Raw genomic sequence first — 13,549 nt, 5'->3', positions numbered from 1 at the left:
TATAATTTAGAATCATTTTAAATTTGATCTTACACTTGATGTAATTTCAAAATTAATTTTACGTTTTGTTGAAAGTTGTAAAAAAGTCTAAAAATATTGCAAAAATGACGTACCCTCCCACTAATAGACGTTGAATTTTCATGAATGTAAACATATGTGAAAGTCACGTGCACTGAGGGGGGGGGGGGGGGGGGAGGATTGCTAGAAAAAATGGTGAAAACATACATAGTGTTTGGATTTGTGGTTTAAATGTTTTGTTTTGTATTTTAGAGATAGAGAGAGAGAAAATAGAGATAAATAAGTGTATGTTGAAAATAGATGATATGTTTGGATTTGTGTTTTGAGGTAATTTAAAATATTTTAAAATAAGTGTTGTAAGTTTTGATGTTGGGATTTAGGAGATAAAAATCACTATTCATTGTCAAATCATATCTATTTTATATATCTTTTTATATATAAATATTGTATGTTTAATTTTGTATTTTTTTGAGACAAAAATCACTGTTTATTGTCAAATCATATTTCTTTTATATTATATATAAAAGTATATATATATTATATATAGAAAGTTGAAAAGCAAGAAAACACACAGATAAGAGTGTTGGGGGAAAGAAGTTTAATTATCGATAAATTGCAAACGTTGGTGGGGAGAAGTTTATGACTTTTGACTTAATGAGTTTAATTTGAGCACTTCAAAAAGCACAAGATGTGAATAAAGACTTTTGACTTAATGAGTTTAATTTGAGCACTTCAAAAAGCAGGAGATGTGAATAAAAAAAATACTCTTTTATAGTTTATTTTCAACAGAATGCTCATAATCACTTAAGTTATTGCAAACAGCTTTTAAAATTACTTCTAGAAATGAACGAAGTTCCGATTATTCTCAACAGTTGTTTTCTTCTTGGTGAGCAATTGAGAGTGTAAAGGTCAGATATCAAATGCGAAAAATCAATATTATTGTGTTCTAAGCGCTCTGTAATTAGGGTTGAAAAATAAATCAGATTACTTGAAATTCAATGCGTTTGTTTGAGCTTGATTTGCTAAATTTAAAAAGTTAGACTCGAATACCATTTTTATATGATAATCTTTCGTTCTCTTAATTGGAGTTCGATCCAATCAGTGAAGAAAAATGGATGAAAATATTAAAAATTATCAAATTTGACTCGTGTTGGATCCGATCAAAAATTAAAAACTTATTGAAAAAAACCATTTTGCAAATTTGATAATAATTTAAAGTAAATTTAAATAATACCAAATATGTTGTACTCAACTCAAATTTGTAGCTTGTGGAGGAAGCTGACATAGGGGTGAAATTAGAATATTGGAAAAATGATGGGGTCTTGGCCTTGGAGTGTAGGTGGGACTTAATTAGCTTTTAATGATTTTATTAAAATAAAGTGTGGTTTAAATTAATGAATAGTTGTAAATTATGAGGAGTGAATCTTAAACCTCAATCAGTACTTTATTTATAATTAGTTGACTTGAATTAGGACAACCAAAGCATGATTATGATTGGGTGGTGTGTTATTCACCTGTTGACACCAAAACATGCCCATTCAAATCTTCAAGCAAAGGTCAAATTTTCACTTTGCCCCTTGAGATATGAAAATATACATTTTGCCCCCTTAATATGTGTCCTAATTTTTACCCTTTTTTTGGTCAATATTTTAATTAAAAAAGTTAATGGGTTAATTTTTTTAATTTGGTAAAAAGTTTATTTTGAGTTAAAATAATTTTTCCGTAGAGATGTATAGAAGGATTTCGAGAGAGATGTGTTTGCAAATTACTGAATCTTAGTGCTCATAAAAGCATCGTATGGAAGTAGTGGATGGGAATCCCGAATATTGGTGTGCGTATCAAGAGGTTGTGAATTTGAATCTCATGAATGTAGGGGTATGTGTATGCAGGGGCAAAGCTAAGCTCTGTCGAACCTTGGCGGCGGACAGGGATTAGATTCAAGTATTATGGAGCATTACTTGATGTTGATGAAATAATTATAGTCAGTAAGTAGTTTTGTTTGAATGTCTCACTGTGACATTATGAAAATAATATGAAAAAATTGTTTCTAATTGCAAGAATTTCTACTATATAAACAACTTCGAACAATATTCATGTAACAACAACTGCTAGTACTGAGGACTTTGTAGCCTTTTGATTGTCAAGTCATAGTTGTGAGAATTAATTGTATTTGGAATAATTTGGTTTGGCGATTGCATAATTAGTTATAAAACTTTTTATTATGATAGAATTAATTTGAGATAATTAATTTTAAAAAAAGTGATTGTAGCATTTAGAGTTTTTTAGTCTCATAAGATAGGGAATTCAACATTTTTAGTTCTTTACTTTATAGAATTTTCAAAATAGTTTAGAATTGAGAAAATTCGGCACGTCTAGTCTTATGCTTTACGAGATTATCAAAAAAGTCCCAATATTGGAAAAACTTGGCATATTTAGTTTCATAAAGCCAATAAAATAGAGGACTAAAATTAGCACAAGAAAATATATTTATACTCATACTATAGGTTTAACCTGCTCAATCACAAGGTCAAACGAACACTTTATATCACTATATTTTATATCAGCTAGCACTACTGCTATATGTAGAGCTTGGACATATGCAAATTTATAAATATATATACATAATACATCAAAATACATTAATGTAATATATTTTAAACTTAAATTTAAACAAAATACCTGAAAGTAGCAAAAATCAACTTACCATAATCAGGGGACACTCTTCCCATGGGTATTTCATCTTCTTCTTGTTGTAGTCTCCAACCCATGGCAACATCAATTGTTAATGGAGGCGATGGTGACAAGATTTGGGGATAAAAATAGATTTTTTTTTTTTTTGTTGGGAATGACTAATTTTTGGATTCCTAAATCACCTAGACTTCTAAAATCCAATTTTTTTGCTCCTAATGTAATGACTAATTCGTGGAATATGACATCTCTTGACATTAGAATTGTGTTATTATCTAGATCATACAACTTGAATCCCTTCTGTTCCTTAACATAACCAATGAATACACATTTGAAGGCTTTAGGGGAAAACTTCGTTTTGTGAGGAAAGGTGTTGGAAGCGAAACACAAACAACCAAAAACTTTAAGGGAGTCATAAGAGGGGCTCATTTTGTAAAGAAGTTGAAAGGGAGATTTCCATTCAAGAATGGCTGAAGGTAGTTTGTTAAGTATGTGTGTAGCTGTGAGAATGGATTCAGCCCAGAAATGATTGAGCATGTGAGACTCGAACATGAGGGCTCTAGCAATTTCTAAAAGATGTCGATGCTTTCTTTCGACGACACTGTTTTGTTGCGGTGTATAGACGCAACTTCTTTCATGGTTTATCCTTAGTTTATGTAGCAACTCTTGACAAGAAACACTAACAAATTCAGAGCCATCATTAGTGCGAATACATTTGGTTTGGGTTTGAAATTGAGTAATGATGTTAGAAAAAAAGGCAGCTAAAATATTGACAGTTTGTGATTTGTGATGCATTAGGTATTTCCAGCTGACTCTTGAAAAATCATCCACAATTGTAAGAATATAATGACATCCAGAAATCGAAGGTTATTTTAGGGCCCCCATATTTCTATATGAACAAGATCAAACGATTTAATACTACGTGTTTTGCTTAATGGAAAAGGTTTTCTCATTTGTTTGGCCTTGGTACAAATGAAACATATATGATTTTTATTGAAATCTGTTATGTTGATTTCATGAATATGAGACAGCACAAGGGAATTAGCGTGCCCCAGGTGTTTATGCCAAGTCACATAGGGACTAAAAACAGCCGAATGATTTGCAGCTGAATGTAAAGAATGAGAATGAGTAGCAGCTGGGATGAAGGAATTCTTGTTCAGATGATATAATTTTCCTACTTGTTTTTCTATAGCCAAGACTTCTTTAATTCTCTGGTCCTGCAAAAGACATGAATATGTGAGGAACACAAAACTGATAGGCATAGATCTACACAACTGCGAGAGTGAAAGAAGGTTGTGTTGAAATTGAGGAATGAGAAGTACATTATTTAGAGTGAGATTACATGATAGGATAACATTGCCTTGATGAGTAGCTAAACTTATGCTTTTGTCTGGAAGATGAATTTTTATAGGTTGATGAAGTCTTGAAAGAGAATGAAAAAGAGAGGCAGTTCCACTCATATGATTTGTAGCTCCACTGTCTACAATCCAGTAACTAGTGCTAGCATCGTTCAAATTAGCACTTTGTAACAACGCACCTGCTATCTCGGTGTCCTGGGCAAACTGAGCAATGATAGGATCTTGTGGCATTTTGTTTTGAACCAGCTGCAGATCTTCCAAGAGATCAGATATCAATTCTCTTTGTGCACCCTTGTCCACGTGCTTCAGAGTTTCAGTCACAACATATGCTCTGTTGCCAGGAATCCCTCGTTTTCGTTGGTCGTGTAAATTCCTATACCAATCTGGAAAGCCGTGCAACTTGAAGGAAACATCTCTACTATGCCCCGACTTATTGCAGAAATCACATATTATGTTTCTTTTGTCAATAGGTCCCTTCCTCTTTGCAAAGTTTCTGTGCCCGTTGTTGAACTTGTGGTCTGTTCCTCGCATATACATGGCTGAATTCTCACTACGTCTGCGTATTCCAGATTGACACTTCTCTGCCTTTCCACACGCAATACCATGGAGTACGCTTTGTTGACGCTTGGCGAGGGATCCAGTACTAGAATCTGACTTCGAATGCTGTCGTACGGCTCTCAACTACATTAGGTAATTAGCCTCAATTTCATCTACCTTTATCTTATTACATCCACAGGTACAATTTCCGCACGTACACATAGCTGGGGGCATTAGGCATACCAACTCATCCAACAATTGTTTGAGTTTGGTATAGTATGCTGTAACGCTCAGATTACCTTGTGTTTCAGAGCTTATTTCCCTCTGAATTTTGTACAACAGAGGATCATTGCATTCGCCGTATTTTGTTTCCAGTTCAATCCATAATGCTCGCGCTGATGATGCATATAGGAAGGCGTTCACTATATCCTTCACCATGGTGCTTAGTACCCAAGTTCTCACTACGGAGTCTGTCATTCGCCATCTCTTCAATTCTACAGATCCTTCGTCTGGTTTTACATAGGATCCGTCGATAAAGCCTAACTTGTCTTTTCCTTCCAAAGCTATTATGATTGATCTGCTCCATGTTAACCAATTCGTACCATTGAATAGAGCATACACCATTACCATATTTGAGTTTTCCTAGGACTGATTACGTGCATTTGGTGGATCATCTCCATATCTTGCTCCACCGATTGGATTATCAGGCATAACATTCGCCATATTCTCCATCAGTTCTATGTTGCAGTTTGTGTACAGATTACTGGTTCCAAGAATAGAATAACACCAGTCTACCCACTTTCAAGAAATAGAGACCATCATCTCGATGGCTCTGATACCATAATAAAACTCACCTGAAATCAAATAGAGGTGCAGTAGAAAAAATGTCCAACCCACAAAGCTGGAAAAAATAATTTCTTCTCATAAAGAAAATGAAAAAAATCAACTAACTGAATGCACAGTCCCTGTTTAAATAGCTACAACGTATGAGAAACTGAAGGAGGGAAATAGATTAACTAAACTAACTAACTGCCAGCCAATCTAACTAATATTGTACGGATCAGCTACTGAGTAAGTAAGAAATGTGACTAAGGAATAAACGTAATACAAAAAGAGCACAATTATGATTGAAGCATCTTCCGCTGTTCTGCTTCTTCGTGCTCCGTATCTGCAATTTCAACTCTACTGTTGCAGTGAACTTTGCTGTAATTCTTCACGCTTTAATGTTTGGAACTTGTATTTTGGGTGTGGCTTACTAGCTTGACTATTATTATTTGAATTTCTTGTATTTTTATGCTATATTTATTGCATTAGGCTATTACATATCTATTTTATGTTACTTAATTATAAATATATATTAATGAAAATTTTAATTACAAAAAGAAAATTATTTAAAAGACAAAATTTTAAGTATATTTATATTATTTAATTATTATAGTTATTTTTTATTTATTATATATATGACATCATCAATTAGATCATGATTGGATTAACAGTTGAACCAATAACCCATAACTCACTGAATTTTCCAATTCGATGACTTATATGAGTTTTAAAACACTGGCACAGGATTTATTTACCTAATGCCGCTTTTTAGCTGAAAAACACGATAATTATAGTGCCAAGTGCAAACTCCATACAGTTAAGGGGACTTAGTGGTGTGCATTTCTGTGGGGGTGTAGTTTGACCAGTCCTCCAATTCTTTTTTAGTTTTTTCTTAAATAAAAAGTCATAAACAAAAAGAAAAACAAAGAAATGATATTATATATTAAATATTTTTTTTATTAATTTTTAAATGAGATGATCATTTAATATAATATTAAAATTAAATTAATTAAAACGCCCTGAATTGAAATATTATTGACAGAGTTTCACATATAAAATTTGTAAGGAGAGAAGCGTATTAAAATATTAAATATTAAATAATTTTTGTTTTAATAATTTAAATATTTAATTGAGACTCATGCTTTAAATATTATTGTTTTCTAATACAAACACAGAGGGGGAGAAGTGTGCATTATAATAAGTTAACTTTTTCATAAGTTGCAGAATCCACAAACACCATTTCATCCAATCACACTTCACCAGCTTCCATACCCCCAACCCCATCTCTCTTTTCTCTGTTGGTGGCTGTTTACAGATCTGTGTGTGTGTGTGTGTTTGTGTTCTTGGCAAGGGGTAAATCAAGATTCATTCCTTGAGGCCTGCTAAATAGACTGCTTTCCTTGCTTTCAGTTGCTGCCATCATCTTTTTTCTGCTTTCTTCTCTTTTCTTTGCTGCTCATACATCAAGGAGGAGGAAGAAAAAGTAAGAAAGCAGGGGAGGCCTTTTCTCCACTTTTCTGCCCTCACAAAACCCCAGAATTCAGAGTTTTCCTCTCTGTTCTTTTCTCACTTGAGTTCCCATCATCCAGCTTTTTCAGTCTGTCACTGTTCTCTCTCCCACCTCCTTCTTTCCTCAATCTTTCAGGTTTTCTTTTGTTTTCTAAAGCTCAGGACAGCAGCTGATAGCTTCCTTTTTCTTCGAAGTAGTGAAATCCTTGCACTGTCATTATTCTGGAATTGTTTCTTGATTTCAGCTGTTCCTGCCTTCAATTTCGCCTGGACGTTCAGATCTTGGTGATGGTTTAGTTCCATTGACTTGTATTGAATTTAGATAGCTTGGGGTTTGTTGTGATTGTATCTGTTATCTTCAAGTTTTGGCCCAACTTGAGAGACTTTGATTGATTTTGGAAAAGTGGGGTCTTTTTAAGATTCCTCAAGGGAGAGGTGGCTGTAGAGGGAAAAGGGTATTCTGATTCCTCCACACAAAATGCTTCTTGATTTAACATTAGTATTGCCATTGTGACTCTCCCACCTCTCTGCATTTCTTTTCCCTTCTCTCTCTTCCCTCTCTCTCTCTCTTGCTCTGTTTTTCCCTCTGGTTCATCACATTTCAGAACCCTTTTCCACTGATGTTGTAAAGCAAGAAAATCTTGTGATTACTGAGCATATAGATTGGAGTTTTATGAGTTGGGGTATGGAGATTCTATCACCAAGTTCATATTTTTCCACTTCAAGCTGGTTGCTGGATGAGAGCAGGAGCACAAGGTGGACTCCAGCTGAGAACAAAGCCTTTGAGAATGCTCTGGCCTTGTTCGACGAAAACACCCCGGATCGATGGCAGAAGGTGGCTGCAATGGTTCCTGGGAAGACTGTGGGTGATGTAATTCGGCAGTACAAGGAATTGGAAGATGATGTGAGTAGTATAGAAGCTGGGCTTATCCCAGTTCCTGGTTATGCCACTTCTTCACCTTTTACACTTGAATGGGGCAGTGGCCATGGCTATGAGGGCTTCAAGCAATCTTATGTAGCCGGGGGACGGAAATCTTCATCCGCCAGGCCGTCCGAGCAAGAACGGAAAAAGGGCGTGCCTTGGACTGAAGAGGAGCACAAGTGAGTTTTCTTTCACTTGTGATATTGAATTGAAGTTTCTTGCATGGATTTTGCGTGCTATTAGCTTATGGGAGAGAGTACTTTGAATAGCAGCTGAATATTTGCTGATTGATTCTAGTAAATTTCATGCCTGAAATCTACCTTGAAGTTGAAAATTTTGAGATCTTGAGGCAAAAAGATTTGCTGAGAATCACTTCTTTCATTTGCTATGTAATTTATTTAGTAGTGATGGTGTTGGACAATCATATTTATGCTTGATATGGATTGATTTGTTTTAACAGGTTGTTTCTGATGGGGCTCAAAAAGTATGGAAAAGGGGACTGGAGAAATATATCCCGCAATTTCGTGATCACCAGAACACCTACACAAGTTGCTAGCCATGCACAGAAGTATTTCATCCGGCAACTTTCAGGGGGGAAAGATAAGAGGAGGGCGAGCATTCATGATATCACAACAGTAAACCTCAATGACGATCAAACCCCTTCACCGGACAACAAGAAGGCGCCCTCACCGGAGCAGTCGACGTCCGTTCTTGGTCAACAGTCAAATTCCAGCGCCATTCAAAAACTTCCTTTCCAGTGGAACCAGACGAATAACGAGACGGTCATGGGTTTCGGCTCACCCTGTAATGGGAATAATGTCTTCACATCTCCACCCTACGGTGTGAACTCATACGGGCTTAATAAAATTCACAGCCAACATCTGCAAAGAGGTGCTAATTCGATGCACGAACCATACTTGGGATCTCAGAACATGGTCTTCCAGATGCAATCAGGGCTTCACTACCCTAATGCATGAGACGGGATTCAAGTGTCGTTTCGGAAAAAAAAAAAAAAAAAGAAAAAAAACAGAGGAGGTGCTAATTCGATGCACGAACCATACATCTGATCTCAGAACATGGTCTTCCAGATGCAATCAGGGCTTCACTACCCTAATGCATGAGACGGGATTCAAGTGTCGTTTCGGAAAAAAAAAAAAAAAAAGAAAAAAAACAGAGCGCAGCTCGAAATGCCTAGTTAATCTAGCTTATTAAGCTTAGCTTGTGTTGTGCTTTTATTGATCTTCTTCTGTGAATATGTTGAGATGGGACTGAGGGTAGAATTTGCAGTGTGTTGCTAGCAAGTGGAATCCCCCAAACTCTACATTGAAATGGAACATCTTGATGAGATACTCCTTGTATTTAAAAAGATTAGTTATTATCATGGAAGGAATTTCTCTTTCTCTTTTGGTATATGGTTGTTTTGTTCAACTTCAACAAGATTATAACTCCTACATATATGCCCCTAACACAAGTACACTTATTTTACGCTCGAGAGTGTTTGACTGAGTTTATAAGCTTATCATGCTAGAAAAGTATTTTAATAATTTTTTTATAGAACGGGCTTTAGAATTAAAAAAATAAAATGCTTAAAACTTATAAGTTTTTTTTAGAATAAAGTATGGAGTTCCAAACTTATTTTTAAGATCTTGACAAAGTTTCTTTCAATCTTGATCACATTACAAAAATTGTCTTTAACAACGGTTTACAAACTTATAAATTTATTTTATTCAAATACTTTAAAATTTTACTTTTCAAATAAAATTAAAACATATTATAAACTCTAAAAACATCTTAAAAAATATAAAAACTTATAAAATATTCTAAATACGGTCGATGAAAGACCCTCGTAATCACTCACTTTAACCACTTTACGTCACGATGGGATAGCATCATGACTCCAAGCCGATGGACAAATGGAGTTGAAAACAATTGGAGCAGTAAACTAATGAACATGGTGATGGATCAACTTTCATATTGGCTTAGTCAGAAAGCACTCTATATGAACTCCCACAGTAAGACTGCAGAGCACAAAACCAACTGTTCTGGGCATGCTGGAGTTTCGTCTGAGGCAAAGCTGTTTAGTAGAAGCTGAGTCTGCATTCCAATACACCACCAGCTATCACTACCCACATTTCAAGACCTTCTGCCCCTTATCCTTTGTGGGAGTGTGAAATCTGTCTCAACATTATATTCAAATTTGTTGGCCGTTGATCCAACTCCGTCCCGGGTTGTTAGCCCCTGCTTGAAGGTGTTCAGGGGCTGGCCACTGGAATTATCTTTTGTTCAAAGTGTAAAATTGTAATTTTACAGGCCTCAGCCTTATCTAAATAGTTAGTAGATGAGCTTTTATTGAAATATACACAAAAATATTTTTGTAGAAATATGCTCTGAGCAACTATAGATATATAAGACTGTTTCAAATCATGTAAAATTTTTTACTCTATAATTTTTTTTTTACGTACATCCATGATAGGTCAAAACGACATTCTAACACCTTACGTCACGGTTTATTTATACAAGTATTATGAAATGAAATTGCAAGATGATAAAATGGAAAAAAAAATGGCAAATTTAGAGATAACCACTAGCCCTAATTTTTCTTTCTCGTTCTAAGTTAAAATTGGAGTCATACTTAAGGGTTTGTTTGGTTGGGGCGAAAGTAAGAGTAAAAGTAAATATATAAGAAAAAGTTTGGTGTTTGGTTAGGGAGAATAGACTGAGGGGAAGTAAAATTGAATGTATATAAAACTCCTCTAGAGTTTAATTTCGTTAGATTGAGAGAAAAAGTGAAAGTATAAGACCAAAAAGATAAAAATATACATACTTTAGTATTTTTTTCATGTATACAAATTTCCTTCCCTTTTTCTCCTTCGTGCTTATTTGGTACATAAATTCTACTGAAAAAAAATACTACATTATTAATCATTGACAGTAATCTTTATTTTATTTAAACTGAATAATTTGGAATAACTGCATAATACACCTTTTGATGAATATTTTTACTAATAAGATTTTCTAAAATTATTTTAGTATTATATTCTATTATAAAATAAAGAGAAATGGTTAAACAGTAAAATTATGAAATTTCTCAATCTATTTTTCTCATGTCAAATAAGAAGAAGTATTTGATATCTACTCTCGTTTAAACCAAACAAACATTAAATAACGACTCATATTTTCTTTATTAATAAGGGGTAAATTACAGGGAGCCTCAGTCCCTCAGCCCCTTTAGAGATCTTTATCAAGAGGATTCTATTGAGTGATGGGAAGATCCTGAGGTGATTAACACACTAAATTATACAAACTCACCAGATTCACTTCAGATTTCTCACCTAATTCCTTTTGTTTTTTGTCAGTCTATGAAATTGCTTTGAGCCATTTTTTTAGGATACATTTTTATTTTTTTTAAAATTTTCATTTAAAATTTTGTAAGGAATCAAATCAAAGTTGTAAATTTGGAAAGGAAAGAATAGTAAACGTATGACCAACCAAGAAAAAGAATAGGATATATTCTTCCCATTATTTATTTGACTTATCTTGCAGCTGACATAAATGATTTTGGATATATTTGAATTTCTCAACCCAGAAATTGCAAAACCTTGACAAAAGCCATGCTATATCCTAGGGCTAATTGCATTAATACAAATTAAACCTTCATAAATTAATAAATTCAAATAAGGGATGATTATACTTCCCTCTCATGAGGTTTGGTGTAATTACATGTAGGTTCCCTGTAGTTTAGAAAATTACATCTAGCACCCTTGAGGTTTGCTTCCGTCTAACAAATAAGTCTGTTTGTTAGTCAAAATTCGTCGAATTTGCTGATATTAACACTAAATTTGGGGAGAAAATCTATATTTACCCTCAATTGACTTATTATTGACTTATAGCAGGTCGAATAAATTTTTTATCACCAAATTACCCTCATACGCCTTCATGCGTTAATGCATGTGAGGAGGTCTATCTTCACCATTATAAGGATAGTTTAGTTCGAAAAAAATTATTTAACCTCCAATAAGTCAATTTCAAGTCAATCAATGGTAAATACCGATTTTCATCCAGTTTCTTTTGTTAATATCAGCAAATTCAATAAATTTCTTGACTAAAGCGGGACTTATTAGTTAGACAGAAGCAAACCTCAAGGATGCTAGATGTAATATCTCAAATTAAAGACTTCTACGAGTAATTAAACAAACCTCAGGAAAGGGGAATGCAACTATCCCTTAAAAAAATAAGGTAAATGTTGCTCGTTTTTCCACCAAGTAATAGCTACAATTTGTCACCTAAGATTCAAGTTTGTGTAACATGGTATATTCAGATTTAGTGTATAATCCAAGAATTGAAGGCAAATAGAGTGGGGAAAAACAGCATAACACAATAGGCATAATCAGTTGTCCCATGAAATGACAAAATCAGCCTCCATCTTTACGGAAAAAGGCAGCAGCATTTGAGCAAGTTGAAGGAGAAAGAACCCTTTTCTCCACTTTATTCCAATTTTCATATACTCCTTAACCACTTCCAACCACATAAATAGTACTAACATCTCTAACTTTCGGTTCTCCAATTGGTTTTATCTCTATTCTTAGATTATATTCTGATTCCTCTTTCTATATGAATCAAAATATGTGTTAGATTAGACCATGTTTATTTACTCTTAACTGTAATGTGCAACACTCATCTCTGGCTTGTGAGGTGGCGGATGCAACACTTCCCCTTGTGGAAGGAAATCTCTATTAGGTAAAAACATCTAAAATTTTTTGAACATGTAGAAAAGGGATAGTTGTACCGTCTTTTTCTCAGGTTTGATGTAATTACACGTAAAAGTTTGTGGTTTGAAAAATTACATTTGGTATTCATAATTTTTGTTTCCAATAAGTAGATCTATTCGTCAGTCTAATCTCGCGATATTTGTTGATATCAGCAAAAAAATTAAACAAAAATTCATATTTACCCTCGAGTAATTCATTATTGATTTATTTCAGTGTAAACGGAATTTTTTCCTAACCATATGATCCTTATACGTCTTCATAGGCAATGCATGTGACCAAGTACATATTCACCTTTATAAAAGTAGTTTGATTAGAAAAAAATTATTTAATTTACAATAAATTAAAAGTCAATCAATGAAATTCCATTCAATTTTCATGTTGAAGTCGGCAAATTTTGTAAATTTGTTCTAACATATAGATTTGTTTATTTGACAAAAATAAATGTCAATCGTGTTGGTATAATTTTTCAAATTATAAAAAACCTATATATAATTGCACCAAAATTTAGAAGAGTGCAGTATAATTATCTTTGTAAAAAGAGACAATCCGATTCCTTAACAGAGGATGTAATAAACTTTTCTTTTGAAGTTAGGGAGTCGTCTTGCATTATTGTCATCATTATTTTATTTAGAAGATATTTTTTTTTTAGGTGAGCCGATTCCTTGATATAAAAGGCAATAGAAAACTCTTCTAACATCTAAAAGGTCGCATTGCCTCTTTTTCCTATTCATAGATATTTTTTACCCATTAATATTTTTATAGGGAGTAGAATACAATAAACCAAGGTTCTGGGGGGGGCGGAGGGGGGGTGCTGCTTTTAAGCAAATTGTAAAAGTTCTTCCTAGGATAGGAAGCAGAAGATGCAATGATGCCTTCATATCATCTCATGGAAACAGTGAAAAGTGAGACTTAAATATGAAGGA

At 34.0% G+C, this 13,549-nt stretch overlaps 1 protein-coding gene across 2 annotated transcripts; it reads left to right on the top strand.

Annotated features, from left to right (window-relative positions):
- On the top strand, positions 6,624-9,243 carry LOC105164009 (transcription factor DIVARICATA). 2 transcript variants are annotated; one of them, XM_020694861.1, is made up of 3 exons: positions 6,624-8,036; positions 8,318-8,789; positions 8,934-9,243. In XM_020694861.1, exons 1-3 carry the CDS (start codon positions 7,609-7,611, stop codon positions 8,976-8,978), a joined length of 945 nt encoding a protein of 314 aa, XP_020550520.1. In that variant the 5' UTR covers positions 6,624-7,608; the 3' UTR covers positions 8,979-9,243. The 2 variants fall into 2 exon arrangements, with proteins under 2 accessions (XP_020550520.1, XP_011080854.1); XM_011082552.2 differs by lacking the exon at positions 8,934-9,243 and having other exon boundaries at positions 6,625-8,036; positions 8,318-8,876.

The sequence above is a fragment of the Sesamum indicum genome, linkage group LG6 (assembly GCF_000512975.1).
Source record: "Sesamum indicum cultivar Zhongzhi No. 13 linkage group LG6, S_indicum_v1.0, whole genome shotgun sequence".
NCBI lineage: Eukaryota > Viridiplantae > Streptophyta > Magnoliopsida > Lamiales > Pedaliaceae > Sesamum > Sesamum indicum.
Note: the sequence above shows the minus strand (reverse complement) of the source record. Positions and strands in the feature narration are given on the sequence as shown.

Bases quoted from the DNA above. Each gene is read 5' to 3' on its own strand.
- LOC105164009 (XM_020694861.1), top strand. From the start codon at position 7,609: ATGAGTTGGGGTATGGAGATTCTATCACCAAGTTCATATTTTTCCACT. The intron at 8,037-8,317 runs GTGAGTTTTCTT...TTGTTTTAACAG, and splicing joins TGGACTGAAGAGGAGCACAA to GTTGTTTCTGATGGGGCTCA. The intron at 8,790-8,933 runs ATGGTCTTCCAG...TGATCTCAGAAC, and splicing joins CATACTTGGGATCTCAGAAC to ATGGTCTTCCAGATGCAATC.